The 17,749-nt window shown below is 43.3% G+C and overlaps 1 protein-coding gene across 10 annotated transcripts in view; it reads right to left on the reverse strand.

Moving 5' to 3' along the window:
- Positions 1-17,749, reverse strand: part of PI4KA (phosphatidylinositol 4-kinase alpha) — a 150,325-nt gene that overhangs the window by 71,760 nt on the left and 60,816 nt on the right. For all 10 annotated transcript variants that reach the window (XM_084819625.1, XM_084819624.1, XM_084819623.1 and 7 more), the window contains exons 23-33: positions 17,186-17,268; positions 15,636-15,706; positions 13,869-13,993; positions 8,478-8,559; positions 7,416-7,499; positions 6,782-6,871; positions 4,616-4,735; positions 3,656-3,748; positions 2,911-3,067; positions 1,701-1,828; positions 91-249 (exon numbers count right to left, since the gene is read on the reverse strand). In XM_084819625.1, the coding sequence (XP_084675751.1) occupies positions 91-249; positions 1,701-1,828; positions 2,911-3,067; positions 3,656-3,748; positions 4,616-4,735; positions 6,782-6,871; positions 7,416-7,499; positions 8,478-8,559; positions 13,869-13,993; positions 15,636-15,706; positions 17,186-17,268 (1,192 nt within the window). The remainder of the gene's footprint in view (positions 1-90; positions 250-1,700; positions 1,829-2,910; positions 3,068-3,655; positions 3,749-4,615; positions 4,736-6,781; positions 6,872-7,415; positions 7,500-8,477; positions 8,560-13,868; positions 13,994-15,635; positions 15,707-17,185; positions 17,269-17,749) is intronic.

A 17,749-nucleotide genomic window follows, 5' to 3' on the forward strand; every position in this document is an offset into this window, starting at 1 on the left:
GTATTCACAACAGTCTAGTTCCCCTCTGCTACATCTTCCTAACTCCATCTCTACCATACGAATCCAGCATTTCATAAGAAGAGTACTTGCTTCTATCCAGATGTAATGTGGCGTGACCTCTGGTGGACACGGCTTGGGCTGACTCTCTTCCGAAGCTGCTAACGGATCTGCTTCTTTTCGCTCCGCGGAGAAGAGGCCGAATTTCTGCTCCACCGTCATTTGCCAAGCCCCCGACATTTCTCTCATGAACTGGGAAGAAAAGAACACGTGTTTCATTTCCAGCTTGCAAACCTTCATCTTATTCCAACAGCAGAGTGAACAGTAAAATGAAAAGACCTTGGAAACACACTCCTTTGATTCTATGCCTTGTTATGCAGAGATCCAAGCATGCATCAATAACTCATTTTACTCCCTGGGATACTTGGGGACATTCTGCTTGCCCACCTGTGAATTCCAAAAGCAACGGAAGTCACTTTCAAAGAAAAATTTGTCCAAGTTGTCCACTGTTGCTAGAGACACTGATGGCATTTTCCCACCCCTATGAGAATATTTCAGAAAAAGAAGTGATGGCAGAATGCAAGTACAAGATGGCTACCAGATGAAGCTTGCCATCAGCCCAATGCGTAAAGGCGATATGCCAATCAAGCTAGTTGGATGTAATGAAATATATCCATGGTTCGCCACTTCCCGTTGGGCTGAAAAGCGCCACCACTCTCATGGAATACATGGCGGTGATTCCTGCATGCCTGCTCGCCTCCTGTTGTGAAGAATGAGCGCTGGCTGTGGGAGAAGCCAGGGGTGGGTGTGGGGGAAGCCAGGCATTATGGGTGCCCCTCCCCACCATCCCCATGGAGAAATAATTCCTTGCTTTGTGTTTGCAATGGGAATTCTGCTTTGAGCCTGCAGATCTGCTTAGGGGCTCAAGCAACAGTCACACTGAGAGCCACTGATTAGCCAAGCTAAAATAGAGATGCTTCAAGGGGCTTCAGAAAGCCCCACCTCGAAGGCAAGTGGGAGAAGATAAACTGTTCTGGGTATCCTCTTCCACTCACCTGAAGAAAAAAGCATTTTTAACATAGCCTATTCTGGAACCAGGATACCACCTTCCCTTATACATACCCAGGTGACCTTTAAGATCATCAGAGGAGGCCTCGCTGGTCATTCCAAAACCAACGGAATGTTGCCATGAAGAACCTTGATAGTGGGCCTTCTCAGTAGCAGCACCCACCCTCTGGCAAACCCTCCCTCTTGCAGTTTGGAAGGCAGAAAATGTGACAACTTTTAAACACCTCCTGAAAACACACATATTCACCCAGGCTTTCCCTGGGCTGTAAGTAAATTAACCAAGCCACTCCATTTTACTGTTCCTTGAATTGCTTTTACTGTAGTTGGAAGTGTTTTTAATGTTGTATTTAAATGTATTTTAATTTTTATTGCAAATTGCTGATGGATTTTATCATATTCAGCGGTATGCAAGTGTCACAAATAAATAAATAAACCTTGACTTGGCAAATCAGCAGATCGTTTTAGACAAATCCATTCTTGATGTCAGATTTTATTCCAGATTCCTCCTTGAGAACAAATCTAGGCCAGCAATCCTAGAGACAGTTACTAGAGAGTAAGCCCAACTGAACATTTTCAGACTTACATCTGAGTAAACATGTGTAAGACAGTACTGCAAGAGATTTCATTTTCCTTACCGGCACTTCTATTCCATTCTTAGCAGCAAGCAGCCATTCCCAGCAAGCAATGGCTGTTTCCATGCCATGTTCGCTAAACATTCGCAGAGGGCCCCAACAGAGGTGATGCAAGAGCTGAGGGTCAGTTTCTGGAAAAGAAACATTTTTTAATGTGCATTTTCAATGTTTGATTTAATACAGTGTAAGCTACCTTGAGCAACCCTTTGGGGCAGAAGTGTGGGGGTTTAAGTTTTAAAATAAATAGTGTACATTTTTTATATTTATCACACACTGTCTGAACAAAGCACAAGCAGTTCATTTAATTTGGTCAAACACTATATGCAAAGACCAAAGCAAATCACATCGCCAACAGAGAAAATCTGAAGACTATTCCCAAAACAGAATAGACTTATTCCAAACTACTAACTCATCAAGAGATTTTAACCTTACTTTTCTTATTAACATCTGATCCCTTTGATCACTTTGAAGATTTGCCCTCCCCTTTATTGTTTAAGTCATTTTGTAACTGCTCAGGGATTGTAAGTACATTTAAGGCACAATCCTATGCATGTTTAGACAGAAATAAGTCCTACAACTCCCAGCATTCCCCAGCCGGCCCGCTGTGGAATCCAGGGGTTGGATTCATGAAAATCCAAACTCATTTGGTTCCATTGCTGATTTCTCTGACATCCCTAGTGCCAACAGGACTGGAGTCAACACAGGGCATCTGAGAAACAAGAAACATCAGCATGTTCAGTGAGACCCTGAGGTTTGAAGAAGTACAAAGAACGTTTTAAAAAACAAAACCTTCCGTGGTGAAAACCAACCAGCCAAACAAGAAGCCCTAATGAGGACTGACAGTTAAAAAAGAACATGGAAAAGGGTAATAGCTGATGGAATGGAATATCCTAGAGGAGGATGTAGCTGGCTGGCACCCTAAACAAGAGCACTCCTGTTAAGAGATGAGGATACACTGGGACCTTTTCTTTGGGATCTCACTTGTTATAATAGTCACACTTGCAGCTGTACTACGAAGATGAATCATCATTTCCCAATCAACTGTTTGGACTTCTTTCATTTTTAAAGACTGCTTTATAAATAAAAAGATCAGTTAAAATGTTTCTTTACTCTTTTCTTTCTTTCTTTCTTTCTTTCTTTCTTTCTTTCTCTCTCTCTCTCTCTCTCTCGCTCTCTCTCTCACTCACACACACACACACTTTTTCATTATTACCTCTGCTACTTATTAACAGTGCAGTCAGTTTAAACATAGCTTGAGTGTAGTGTTCTGGTTGGCCTGATTCCAGTGCATCGCTGAGATGTTTGACCATTAGCTTACTGAGATCCGATGCGCGCCCTGCGGTACTGCAATAGTGAATCATCCCAGCTACCTGTGAAGAGACTTTCCCTCAATTAATATGACTCAGAAAATCCTTTGAAAAGTGATTTATACATCTTAGTGGTCACGATTCTTTTAAAATTATTCTGTCACTAATAAGACCTTTTTTTGGCACAGTCAAGGTGAGCTAAGGAGACCTCTATATTCCCCGCACACCCCTTTCGAATAGCAATAGCAGAAACGTCTTGTTTGCATGCAAGTATCCACTAACGCGCTCACCCACATTAAGCACCTACATTTTTCAAAATTCTGTTATGAAGCTCTGAGATCTCCCAGACTCCACTCTGAGCCTCACAGACACCTGGAACAAGCAGCGAGACATCTTGCTGTTTCGCAAACCTCTCTCAGGCTCAGCACAAGTCCAAAGGATTCCTCTACCCTCCTCTAGACTCAAGTACAGGTGGAGGCAATCTCTTGGATTTGCTGCTCGGCCTCAGATAGGCTTGCAAACCAGCAAGATGTCTCACTGCACAGCACAGAGCTGCACACCACTGAAGTTTCCAATTTTAAAACATACATATCAGGACACACACCCTCGCATCTTCAGGACCTCCGCAGAACTCAAGACTGTTGTACTTACTTCCCCAGCATAGCGATTGCGCAAGTTAAGGGACGCCATGAAGTTGGAATAGTCTTTCTTCACACAGGCAGGCCTTTCAGTTAACTGGGTTGCCTACAAACAACATACAATTACTATTTAGGTTTTTATCAATATAGGGGCACCTGAGCGGCCAATGGAGCCCAGGAACATTGGGGAAAACTATACACACAAACACACAACAGGTGCATTATCCTGTTCCGATTTTCCATTGGTCCACCCTGCCCTCATCACCAGGAACTACAGCGCTGGTATGGTATAGTGGCTAAGAGACAGAGCTATGAATCGGGAAGTTCCTGGTTCAGATTTTGCCTCTGTCATGAACTCACCAGGTGGCCTTAAGCAAGGTGCTCTCTCTCTCTCTCTCTCAATCTCTGGTTTAGCCCCCTATCTGCAATTTGTGGCTAACAATACCGATCTACATTTCAGACACTTGAAAGGATTACAATAGTATAGTGAATGTGAAACATAAGAACAGAAGAGCAGCCCTGCTGTATCAGACCAACAGTCCAATCCGATTTCCCCACAGCAGCCAACCGGATGCCTCCGGGATGCCCGCAAGTGGGTCATGGAGGCGACCGCCCTCCTCCCAGCAACTGGTATTCAACAGCAAAGTACCTCTGAACGTGGAGGTTCCGTTCATCTATCATGACTAATAGCTGTTGAGAGACCTCCCTTCCTCCATAAATTTGCATAATCCCCTTTAAAGCTAGTCAAGCCAGCACCCATCACATCTTGTGGCAGGGAATTCAATCCACTGTGTGCTGCAACACTTGAAAGCGCTGTATCAGTGCTAAGCGCTCTCATCAGTCACCGTGATTCATGAAAGCTGTAACTCCATCGAGGGCGCTATGTTTGGGGTATATAAAATGGTCACAAAATCAGCAAAGCACACACAGCAACTCTGGTCATTTGACCAAAGGGGCGATTGCCTTCACTCACCCCCAGGGTAGTGTTCTGCCTGTTGTAGCCTGCAAAGTGGAGGATGCTTTCTGTGGCCATGGCCAGCCCGGTGTGCTGCGACAAGCCTGACACCCAGTTCTGATGCTTGTTTAGATATTCCTGAAAGAGGTGGGGAGAGACATGTTTTAGTTTCTTCATACTACATACTGCCCATTGCCTTGCTCTACAGATTAACTACTCTCATATACTCGCCACTTCCCTGACTAGTGACATGTCCCAGGAGCAATGCTACCAGGTACAGTCTCCTTTGGATATGAGAGAGCACTGGAGAGTTTAACTGCCTGCAACATCTGCTTTATTTATAAATATACAAGCACACCAGAAGCAAACAGACACTCCTGCAGCAGATTGTCTGGGGACAGCATGGGCAGCATCTCCACTTCTAAGCTCTCTCCAGCTACAAACTCTCAGCGTGGTCTCTCTCTGTTTCCTATTCAAACTGCAAATTGTTTCTCACATATCTTCCAGGCATGGGTCTCTGCCCCCGGGCCCTGCAGATGAACTGCCCATTCAGGAAACACCCACAGGCATGAAGATGATGAAACAGTAATGTTCTTTACTTGAGACCCTGACCATTCAGGGTCAAACTATATGTGACATTTCTCACACTTTAAAAAACACAACACAGCTTGCTTAAGGTGGACAATTTAATTCTGACAAAAAAAGGAGCTGTGAAACCCCAATCAAGAATAATGCTTCCGATCCAAATCAGGGCCCTGCACCAGTTTCCTGCTATAATTCACTCCCCACCACAAGCTGCTAGTTTCCCCTGAAGGTGTAGTTTACTGCAGTCAACCCATTAGGGGGCAAGCAGCAGTGGCCGGGGGGTTATGGCAAGGAACAGGCTTGGGGCCCTGATCCTGGCCAGGAGCATATTTTCCACATCGGGGGGTCCATGGTAGCTTGTTCTTTAAAATAAAAGTGAACACCTTAAGCATGCTTCAGAAAAGAAAAGAAAAAGAAAGCAAGAATGTCACATGTAGTCTGGCCCACACAATGAGCCTCACAAAACTGTACTGCACATTTCCATTCACAGTCATTTAGGTTTAGTTGGTGCTTGCCTCACTCCAAAAACTTTTTCAGAAACAAAAAAAATGGCCCTATTGTAGGGATGTAAAAGGAGTGGGACAGACACATGCACAGTGATTCAGGCTGCAATCTGGTTCAAGAAATTTTAATGCGGTAATCCTATCAATTGTAGTCATTAATCTATTGATTAAATTTGCATATGGGTAAAAACAACAGTTCTGAAACAAGATGTATCTTTTCTTTACTTTCAGAGGATACACCCATCCTAGCTGGCATTAACTTACAAGAGGCATTCCTTTCACAGAATCAGAATACTAGGGTTGGAAGGGGCCTATAAGACCATCGAGTCCAACCCCCTGCTCAATGCAGGAATCCAAGCCAGAGTATCCCTGACAGATAGCTGTCCAATTTCATCTTGAATGCCTCCAGTGTGGGAGAGCCCACCACCTCCCTAAGGAATTGGTTCCATTTTCGTAGTTCTCTAACAGTCAGGAAGTTTTTCCTGATGTTCAGCCGAAGGCTTCCTGAAACTTGAGCCCATAATTCCATGTCTGCACTCTGGGATGATCGAGAAGAGATCCTGGCCTTCCTCTCTGGGACAACCTTTCAGATACTTCAAGAGCGCTCTCATATCTCACCTCAGTCTTCTCTTCTCAAGGCTAAACATGCCCAGTTCTTTCAGTCCCTCCTCATAGGGCTCTGTTTCCAGGCCCCTGATCATCTTTGTTGCCCTCCTCTGAACCCTCTCCAGTTTGTCTGCATCCTTCTTCAAGTGTGGTGCCCAGAACTGGACACAGTACTCCAGATGAGGCCTAACCAGTGCTGAGTAGAGGGGAACTAGTACTTCACATGATTTGGAAGATATACTTCTATTAATGCAGCCCAAAATAGCTGCACAGAAATCTATCTATGTGTGACAGAAGAGAGAATGTCCCCTTTAAGATGTGACACCTCCAGATTTTATATTATAAACAAGCCTTCCCCAACTTGGTGCCCTCCAGATGTGTTGGACTGCAACTCCCATCATTCCCAACCAGCATGGCAATCGGGAAGGCTAACCAAAACTTTAGATACACCTGGGACAATAAAATATTCACAGTAACTTGTAGCAGTTACCTGCAAGTGAGATTTGGTGACTGAAGGGGCCCATTTCATGGCTTCTTGGAGAATCATTCCACAGCGTGCAGCAAAGTCCTTTACAATACTCTAGAAAGAGAGATATACAACAGCCAGCCAGTAAATCAGTTCTTGTGCTTAATAATAAACGTATGATAAAGCAAACATTGGGCTAGATCGGGCGTACATGCATAAAATCCAACTTGTGTCGACTTGGATTCTGCAGGCGATTCCTAGATTCTCTCTAGGACATCAATCATGCAGCTCAGGCCCACACATAAGTCATATTCAAGTATTATGGGGACATCTTGGACATGGGAGATGCGACAGGCATACCAGGTATGCATAGAAGGCGGGCTTTTGTTCCCTGACCCCTGCACAACTGGATAAGTGTATCCGCCCCACAATACTACTGTGTCTTTCAAAGAAAGGCCTTGGAAGCAAGAAGCCCAATACTGCTGCAATGTGAGATTGTGAAACTGGAAATGTCCCAAATTATTGGGAAGAAAAAATTAAGGGCCAGACCTTACTAAATAGGCACTTTCCAGCTATAACCAAGTGCAGAAGCAAGACCACACAGATCCAGAAAGATTACAGTAAAATAAAGCATTTGTTTATGGTTTGGAACATTTACCTCCCTAGCTTCATATGTATCAGGAACAGTAATTCTATATGGGGCATCTGGAATGTCATAATATGGTTGGTCCTTGTGAATGTCCTGAAATAGAAAGCAAACCTTTTAACAAGAATCAGAACTTATTTCTAACATTCTTAGAAATATCCAGCATTACTGAGTATTTCAGTAATGCACCCAGTGTATGCCAACAATCATCTTCATCACCGCTCCCTCTAACAGTCAACCCCAGTGGTAAGTGTCAATAGAACTGGAACCAAAGCTGGGAAACCGAGAAGTATCAGCATGCTCAGGGGAAACCCCAAGCTTTGCAGAAGTACAAACTATCTTTCGGGAGGAAAAAACACTAAGGAGTAAAAAACAAAATAAAAATCCAAAGCAACCAAGAGCTTGCCTGGCAGCAGGGGGAAAAATCACTGGTGGAAAAGAATGGAGTATTCTGGAGAAACACAGAAGAGGCAAGTCCATTTATAAATTAATACTAAATATTAGGTATGTATGGTCACTCCAATGTAGGTGGCTCTATTGTTACTAAAATGGCTTTTAGGATGATGGGTAGATGAGTCATTCCCAGTTCTACCCCTCTATGCTATGTAAGGGATTTGTACAATATTCCCAGGCGGCTGCTGGTGCTAACATAGGAATGGTTAATTATGCTCCTGTCCCAACACAACCAATGTTCATCCAAAACCACTGCAGCTCTGTCATTTTTCTATTTACTGTGCCCCATCCAAAATGCTTACTTTTTGGTGGGGAGGCTCCCAAGACTGAGTGGTTAACTGAGGAATGTTTTCTCAGTACTATGCTTTCTGATATGTGAACTAAATGGAATCTTTAAGAAATAACTGAGCAGCCCAACACAAGAAGACTACAGGAAATTCTTAAGCCATGTGATTCTGGAAAACAACTATATTTGTGCCATCATTCTGCAAAACACAAGCTTTTTTTTTTTTAAGCAACTCTTGCAAAATATAAACACAATCAGCTCCACCATTAGCAAGAACTCTATAAATGAGCTTTGTAATAATCTAGTAGCAAAAGGAGTAATATAAAAATACTTACTGCGCTCAGAGACAACGAGAGAGTTTGGAGGATATCTAACATGGTCTTCAACACAGTTCCACTCCACAGTAAGTGAGGGAACCTGAAAACACAAAAGACAAGTGTGCATACAAAGCAACTACATCTACGAACCTGCAGCTCTTACTAAATTTTGAAATACTGAACTTAACAGCACAATCCTATGCATGTTTAAACAGAAAAAGCCCTGCAACTCCCAGCATTCCCCAGCCAATTTTTCTGTCTAAACATGCACAGGATTGTGCCCTAAGTAAATAAATAAACATGAAACACTGAATTTTTAAATGTTGGTTTTGTACCACCAGTTAGCCACATTGGCTAAGTGGCCAATCTAGAACTAAGTCCAATAATGAAGAGATCTAGTCATTTTTCTACAGCCAAATGAAGCCAATTTTTCATTTAACTCATTGCTAAGATACATCTATATCTATATCTACATCAATATTATAATTATATAACATAATATAAATATAATAATATAATACTTATTATAGTGCATCTATCAAAGGGATATTTGGGTAGTCTATGGAGCACTGTACAAAACTAGTTAGAGATCTTAGTCTAAGCTGCTGGAGGCTGAAGAAGTCAGTAACCTGAAACGCTGTTAATCTTACTGTTTCGCATAATAAAGGCTATTTACTAAGAGATGGGCTTCTTTGTTTGACTGCAAACATGCCAGGCAGTTTTTAATGTTGCAACCCTAGAACCCCCACTCACCCACCCACCCACTCGTTTTATTTACATGCTACATCTGCTGGTCAAAGGTAAGTAATGGCACAAGTGATGGCCCATGGTCTGACAGTTGCCTATTGCTGTTGCACACTGTCATTGGCAAGTGCAATGGGGAAGAACTGCAGCTCAGTAGTGGAACCCATGCTTTACATGCAGAAGGTCCCAGGTTCAATTCCCATCATCTCCAGCAAGAAGGATCTCAGGTAGCCAGGCTGGGAAAGAACTAAGCCTGACCCCCTGGAAAGCCACAGCCAGTTGGATTATCCAATACTGGACTAGATTAGGGGGAGGCAACCTTGTGCCCTCCAGGTGTTTTGGATGACAACTCCCATAATCCCTGACCATTGGCCATGTTGCCTGGGGCCTATGTGAGTTGACCTCCAGAGGTTTTGGATGACACCAGGTTGCCTATTCCTGGGCTGGATGGAAAAATAGTTTGACCTAGTATAAGGCAGCTTCCTATGTTATGTGAATCACTGTCCAGAAACGGTCAGCAAGCACACTACAGAACTGCAAGCATTACAACAAAAATGTGTGCAGCTTAAGTAGATGATCTAACATGTCTGTTTTCAAACTGGGGAGCTTCCAGGGAAGCCAGAGTATCCTTGGAATCTTATCATGACGTTCCTTAGTGAGAAGATCAATAATGTCAGACAAACTTTCCTGAAGGAAAATGTGTACACCATCACTAGCTGTATGTGACATTATGTTGGTCACACACTCGGTTCACGTGAGAACCATGAGCTTCCAAAACACTCTGCAATGCACAAGGGGTCTTGTGGCAGCCCCTTAGTGAATCCTCAGCAGACAAGTTAATGTGGAAAAGTATTCCCTGTTGAAAACTACTGCCCTAGCACACATACAATATAAATTTTGTCTTCCCTCCTGTGAAGGTTTGAGGCCTACGGCGGCAAAGGGGGGGGGGGGGAGGTCAGGCTTGGAGGCCTAGGGGGTTTTTGTTTGGAGGGGGTATCCCTGAGTGGAGTACTTTCATTTCCCTGGTTAAGTTTCAGTTTCATTTCCCCAAGTTAAGTTTCATTTCTTTAGGTTTGCAGCAGTACTTATTACTTACTTACTTATTTATTATTTTATTTAGGTTTTGAGGGAGGAGGGTATAAAAAGAGAGAGTCAGAAAGACCAGAGCAGAGTTGGGTGGACCAGACCCTGAAGCGGGAACACAAAGAAGCAGCCTGGAAAAGTCTGAGTACAGCTACAGTAGAGGTACTTGCGTTTTGCAACTTTTATTCTCTCTTAATGCCTTCTGTATCACTCAGCTCTATTGTGTAAATACCTTTAATTATGATTTGCTTGGTTTAATTTACCAGTAAACTGTTGTGGTTAAACCTTGTGTCTAGAGTGTCAATCACCCCACGTCTACAGCCTAAACCCCACATTATTGGGAAGGGGAAGTTTAAAAGAAGGAAGGTGGGATGCTTAAGGAGGCCAGAGATCCTTAAAGAGTTGCGGGGGGGGGGGGTCATAAGGGGAACTCTGACACCTCCCTATCCTTTTTTCCTCGACTTTTACAGTCTTTTTAGATTGCAAGTCTACAGGCAGCGGGCATGGCTGAGGAGCAGCACAAAATACTTTAAACAAACAAACAAACAAACGCTTTCACATCTTTTCATTGTATGTATGTATGTATTTATTTTATTTTATTTCTATACCCCGCAATATCCAAAGCTCTCTGGGCGGTTCACAAAAATTACAAGTAAGGATTTAGCTTGTTTTGCCAAGAGTTTTAGAGTTTTGCCAAGAGAACATGCTGATCATAGCAAACACTCTTTTCCAACAGCACAAGAGGCGACTCTACACATGGACGTCACCAGATGGTCAATATCGAAATCAGATTGATTATGTCCTTTGCAACCAAAGATGGAGAAGCTCCATACAGTCAGTCAAAACAAGACCTGGAGCTGACTGTGGCTCAGATCATGAGCTGCTTCTTGCAAAATTTCGGCTTAAATTGAAGAACGTAGGGAAAACCACTAAACCATTCAGGTATGACCTCAATCATATCCCTGATGAATATACAGTGGAGGTGAGGAATAGATTTCAGGGATTAGACCTGATAGACAGAGTGCCTGCGGAACTATGGATGGAGGTCCGTAACATTGTTCAGGAGGCAGCAACGAAATCCGTCCCAAAGAAAAAGAAATGCAAGAAAGCCAAGTGGCTGTCTGATGAGGCTTTACAAGTAGCTCACGAAAGAAGGGAAGCGAAAAGCAAGGGAGAATGGGGAAGATATACCCAACTGAATGCAGAGTTCCAGAGAATAGCAAGGAGAGACAAAAAGGCCTTCTTAAATTAACAATGCAAACAAATCGAGGAAAACAACAGAATGGGAAAGACTAGAGATCTCTTCAAGAAAATGGGAGATCTCAAGGGAACGTTTTGTGCAAAGACGGGCATGATAAAGGACAAAGAAGGCAGGGACCTAACAGAAGCAGATGAGATTAAGAAGAGGTGGCAAGAATACACAGAAGAACTATACAGGAAAGATCTGAATATCCCTGATAGCCATGATAGTGTGGTCACTGAACTTGAGCCGGACATCCTAGAGAGTGAAGTCAAGTGGGCCTTAGGAAGCATTAGTAACAACAAAGCTAGCGGAGATGACAGTCTTCCAGCTGAGCTATTTAAAATCCTAAAAGATGATGCTGTTAAAGTGCTGCATTCAATATGCCAACAAATCTGGAACACTCAACAGTGGCCACAAGACTGGAAAAGGTCAGTTTACATTCCAATTCCAAAGAAGGGCAACGCCAAAGAGTGTTCAAACTACCGCACAATTGCGCTCATTTCACATGCCAGCAAGGTGATGCTCAAAATCCTACAAGCTAGGCTTCAGCAGTATGCGAACCGAGAACTACCGGAAGTACAAGCTGGGTTTAGAAGAGGCAGAGGAACTAGAGATCAAATCGCCAACATTCGCTGCATCATGGAGAAAGCAAGAGAATTCCAGAAAAACGTCTATTTCTGCTTCATTGACTACGCTAAAGCCTTTGATTGTGTGGATCACAACAAAATGTGGCAAATTCTGAAAGTGATGGGAGTACCAGACCACCTTACCTGTCTCCTGAGAAACCTGTACGAGGGTCAAGAAGCAACAGTCAGAACCAGACATGGAACAACCGATTGGTTCAAAATTGGGAAAGGAGTACGACAAGGCTGCATATTGTCACCCTGCTTATTTAACTTATATGCAGAGTACATCATGAGAAATGCCGGGTTGGATGAATCAGAGGTCGGAATTAAGATTGCTGGGAGAATTATCAACAACCTCCGATATGCAGACGATACCACCCTAATGGCAGAAAGCGAAGAGGATCTCAAGAGCCTCTTGTTGAGGGTGAAAGAGGAGAGTGCAAAAGCTGGTTTGAAACTCAACATTAAAAAAACTAAGATCATGGCATCTGGCCCCATCACTTCCTGGCATATAGAAGGGGAAGAAATGGAAGCAGTGACAGATTTTACTTTCTTGGGCTCCAAGATCACCGCAGACGGTGACTGTAGCCATGAAATTAAAAGATGCTTGCTCCTTGGGAGGAAAGCTATGGCCAACCTAGACAGCATAGTAAGAAGCAGAGACATCACCTTGCCGACAAAGGTCCGTCTAATCAAAGCTATGGTTTTCCCAGTAGTATAGTATGGCTGTGAGAGCTGGACTATAAGGAAGGCTGAGCGCCGAAGAATTGATGCTTTCGAACTGTGGTGCTGGAGAAGACTCTTACGAGTCCCCTGGACTGCAAGGAGGTCAAATCAGTCCATCCTAAAGGAAATCAACCCTGAGTGCTCATTGGAAGGACAGATAATGAAGCTGAAGCTCCAATATTTTGGCCACCTAATGCGAAGAGAAAACTCCCTGGAAAAGACCCTGATGCTGGGAAAGACTGAAGGCAAAAGGAGAAGGGACGGCAGAGGATGAGATGGCTAGATAGCATCACGGATGCAATGAATATGAACTTGAGCACGCTCCGGGAGAGAGCGCAGGACAGGAAGGCCTGGCGTGCTATGGTCCATGGGGTCACGAAGAGTCGGACACGACTGAACGACTGAACAAAGGATTTAGCCTTACTGTTGGCCAAGTAAGGATTGAGAGATCATACTATCTCCACATACTGACCTGTCCTTAATCTTTTACGGTATGCTCTTCTTAGACCAAAAGAGCAGGAGACAACTCATTTTTTTAGTGAAAGGGAAGTTAATGTTGGGCATTTGTATCTGTGGCAGAAAACTGAAAATTTTCATCTGGAAAGGCAGGCATAGGTAGCTTTCTGCACAAGCATTTAATAGGGATCGTTCCCCAAAGGCATTTATAGTATCAATGAAACACACTGGAAACAGACACACACCGATGGATCATAGGAAGCTGTTTCATACCCAGTCAGACTATTTGTAGTGTCTACTCTCTGGGATGTTAGACAGAGGTCTTACCCATCACCTGTTACTTGGGTCCTTTTAACTAGAGAAGCCAGGCACTGGACCTGGGACTTTCCAAATTCAAAGCAGGTAATCTACCACTGAGCTGCGGTCCCTCTCCATCAACGTGAGAGACAATGCATTCAAGTTACTGTGTCATTTTGCAGGCGCGGTTGATGTGAAAGAGGCATCATGATAAGGACACTATTGAATACTCACTTATCTACAAGGCCTGATAAGTATTTATCTGCAACCCGCCGGATCCTCTTATGAATGTGGTTAAAATTCACCAGCAAGAACTGAGCGTGCCTCTCCAGCTCCTCTTCATTTTCTTTTGTTTTAGCCTAAACACATCAAAGAGAACCATGAAGCTTGTTTCGTCATCATTTAAATAGATAAATCTTAAGGTTGCAATCATATGCACACTTATCTGGGAGTAAGTCCCGCTGAGCACAGTGGGACTAACTTCTGAGTAAACATTCATAGCGTTGAGCTGTAAACAAACTGATGCATTATAAGCACTTTGCATTGTAAGACCCGTTGTCTTCTTTTTACTCTGTACCATTCACATTAATGGAGCTATTGAAGTAATACTGAATAGCACCTTGCACATGTAAATATACTAGTGCTGTATTTTAACCATTGCTCGCTAAAACCATTCTTGCCATTTGGGGTCATTACTCTAACTACTCATTGGAAATTTGCTTCCTGAAAAGGCTTTGTCATTAGAGCATTCGTGGCTGCTTTGCAATGTAAGCAGTTCTCCAAAACAACTCCTGCATTAATATCTTCACTGGATGCCTCTCCACCCTGCCAAAACTTCACTGCTTTTCAGTCACATATAAAGGAAAGGAAATATAAAGGAAGCGTAGTGGGATGATAATGCCATGGTTATGAGAATGATTGTTGTGCTTACGCGCCCCTCATTCTCATGCTCCAATTCTCTCCTTTACTTCTGGGTTATAACTTCTGGGCAAAGCATAATCTGCCATTACATCCAAACTAGCATGTCTGTCATTAAGAAATCCGGCCCATTTGGGGCTCACCGGATTTCCCTAGGGCCCTCAGCTCAGCTTGCATTTGCGAGCTTGGAACCCAGGAACTTTTCTCATTTCCCCCCTTGTAAATAGCAAGTTGCACAAATTTTGGCTGCAATGTGCACAAATGACGCAAATTGTCATTTACAAAAGAATCAATGAAAATCCACGAGGTGGTCCGACTCAATGTGATCGAGTTGGGCCAGCTTGCGGGGAGGTGAGTGGAAGTCCTGGGAGCTCCACCCCTGAGACGGATTCCTCTGACATCCCTAATCCAAACTGAGCAAACGATGCACAAGGCTCACTAACATAGCGCTGAACCATGCCATGCTGTTAGGTCCGAACTGACCTGTAGTCTGCTCAGACCTCAGTCTGCTCTCTACCCTATTCCAGGCTGTATAGCTTGGACTCACATTTTCTCTACATGCATGAGAAAACCTTCTAGCTACCAGCTTCTGGCTAGCACAAGCCTCTTCTAGCATTAGAAGCCTGGGGCCATTCCGAAGCTTCTTTGGATGGAATGCAAAGGATCAGTGTACGGGCAGGAGCAGCTTCATCTGTTCATTCCAAAAACATGGCTGTTCCAAGCCCACATTTAGCCTGAGATGGAATTTACCACCCACTTTGGTTTGCATTCCCAAGCAACCCAAGTCAGAGAAGACCTGGTCCCAGAGCATGGCAGGACTCTTCTGCACTCACACCATTCATGGGTGCAAACCCCACCATTTTACCTCTTAAAGATTTTACACCCTCACTCTTGAAAGTTCTTTTCAACTTTCGCTTATGTTACTCGCTGACTAATTTCATTGCTCAAAATTTAGCATGGAAGTACATCTGGACTGTGACGTTCTATATTAAGAGTTATTTGCAAACACACTGTAGGTTTCGGTTGAACTAAGTTGCAGCCTGCTGTATGCACTCTTTTGTTTTTACCATCAGGTAGACTTACTTTGTCAGCCATCATGCTGAGGAAAGCTTCAAAAACCTTATCTGCAACAGCTATTACACACTGCATCATACCTGAAAAGAGGAACTATCACAGCATTTAAGAAGATAAACTTTGGAAGGGATTCCCTTCGCAGTAGAGTTAACAAGAAGAAAGCTTTGGATCATTCATATACCTCCATCCTAAAACACACTTACATACACACACACACACACACACTCTTACATGGACTTAACCAATAACAATTAAGCCCCCAGCAATCCACTTCAACCCTACAGCTATATTATGTCTCTTCCCCCACCCTGCAACCCCCATTTTTATTTTCAAAGATTCAGAAAGTAGTTACCCTAACATGGAAAATCACATTTTGCTCTCAAAAATAAAAATGCATAATTTTTGTACATGATTTTGCATGAGAGAAAAACATGCAGTCCTTTAATGCAATATGAAACACTTAGAGATATTTTTAAATATGTTCAGCGGTATATAAATGTAATAAATTAATTAATTAATAACATGCAGGTCAAAGGCTTCTGCTATATGAAAATCAGGGTGCCCTTAAAAAAAAAAATTCTAGGAATGCTCAACTGGTGGTTTGTGGACCAAAGTAATTTTATCTGGCCCTATATGATCCTACCAAATTTTAAATCAAGATAAACAAAAACAAAAAACATTCACCAACAAGGCTAAACTAGCTGTGACATTAATTGTGTGGGGTGGTGGGATAGGGGTTTTCTGGACTGCAGCAAGCTGGGAGTTAACCCTTTTCCCTTCTGTCACAGTCCCAATGAAAATCATCACACATTCACCCCCACCCCCCAAAGCTGCTATTAGTCCCATGAAGGAAGCTCCCACTGGCATTAATGGGAGTTTCCTTCCTAGGACTAAAAGCGGTTGAGGGGAGGCATTTTTGTCAGGACATGGTGGGGAACAAAAGGCTTAAAACCTCTCCCCAGCCCCCGCAGCAGACACTTAAAATTTAAAAAAAATTGCTTTCACACAGTTAATGTTATGTCAGCTTGGCCCACAGTTTCACCCAGGAGGAGGAGAAGAAGGGATTTCAGTTGGGACAAAAAGCACACTTTAACACAACATGTCTCATTTGGATGTACGCATATGTAAATGTATGTATTTGCATATATTACTGTGCTGGAACTCAGTGCTCCATAGCTATGAAGCCCTTTACTGCTGGCCAGAACCAAACGTATTAACAGAAGCTCCCTACTCATAAAGGGGAATGTATCAAAATATATTTCCAGCCTCTGAGCCTCTGTCTGGAGAACAGCAGTCCCCAAGAACACAGCCCTTTCCTGTTCCTGCTTTATTCTACTGTTTATTCTTCCAGCAGCTCTGCATCATTTCCAGACCAACTTTGTTTTCTTTTGGCTTTATTCTTCTTCCAGGCCAACGGCTCTGGGGCTCTCAACAATACCATAACTCAACAATTTTGCAAAATTACGTGAAAGGAAAGTTAGTAAAAGTTCATGTATTCTGTTACGGCCAGACACAACGCTGTGTCTAACTTGGGTAAAACAGAATCTATATGTTCTTACCCGATTTGTCTTTCTGAATAGCTTTATCCTCAAAGTAGCAAAACATCACTTGGAAGCGATCTGGGTCTGTCGAACGCAATACCCTAAGAGACCAACAATCAGTAATGCATTTCACACAAAGATACATGTGTTGACATCTATTAGCTATCAAGGCTCATTGGCACCTCCTCCACATTCAAAGCCAGTATACCTCTGAGTATACTGGCTTGCTGGGAACAAAGAAGCATGATTCCGGTGTTTGATTCCAAACATGGAAAGGGGCCAGCGAGAATGAGTGGGGCCAGTCATGCCCCCACACTGATGCATGCGCCAGCCACATAAGAAGTTTGGCTACAGGGCACCTCATAAAATGAATAAATAAATAAATAAAATCCCTAAGCTGGCATCAAACTGAAGGGGGCTGCTTCTACATACAAAGCATTTCCAACACAGGGGCAGGTATGCTGGTAAATTAGGATTTCAGTTCCCAATGGAGGAAACACAATATGAGCAGAAGTGGCCCCTTCCAGACTGACATGATCACATTTGGGCCAAGGTTGTGGGCTAGCCTTGTGTGTTCCCTCT

Source organism: Heloderma suspectum, chromosome 13, assembly GCF_057233095.1.
Source record: "Heloderma suspectum isolate Gila_16-S chromosome 13, 16-S_ref, whole genome shotgun sequence".
NCBI classification, from domain to species: Eukaryota; Metazoa; Chordata; class Lepidosauria; order Squamata; family Helodermatidae; genus Heloderma; species Heloderma suspectum.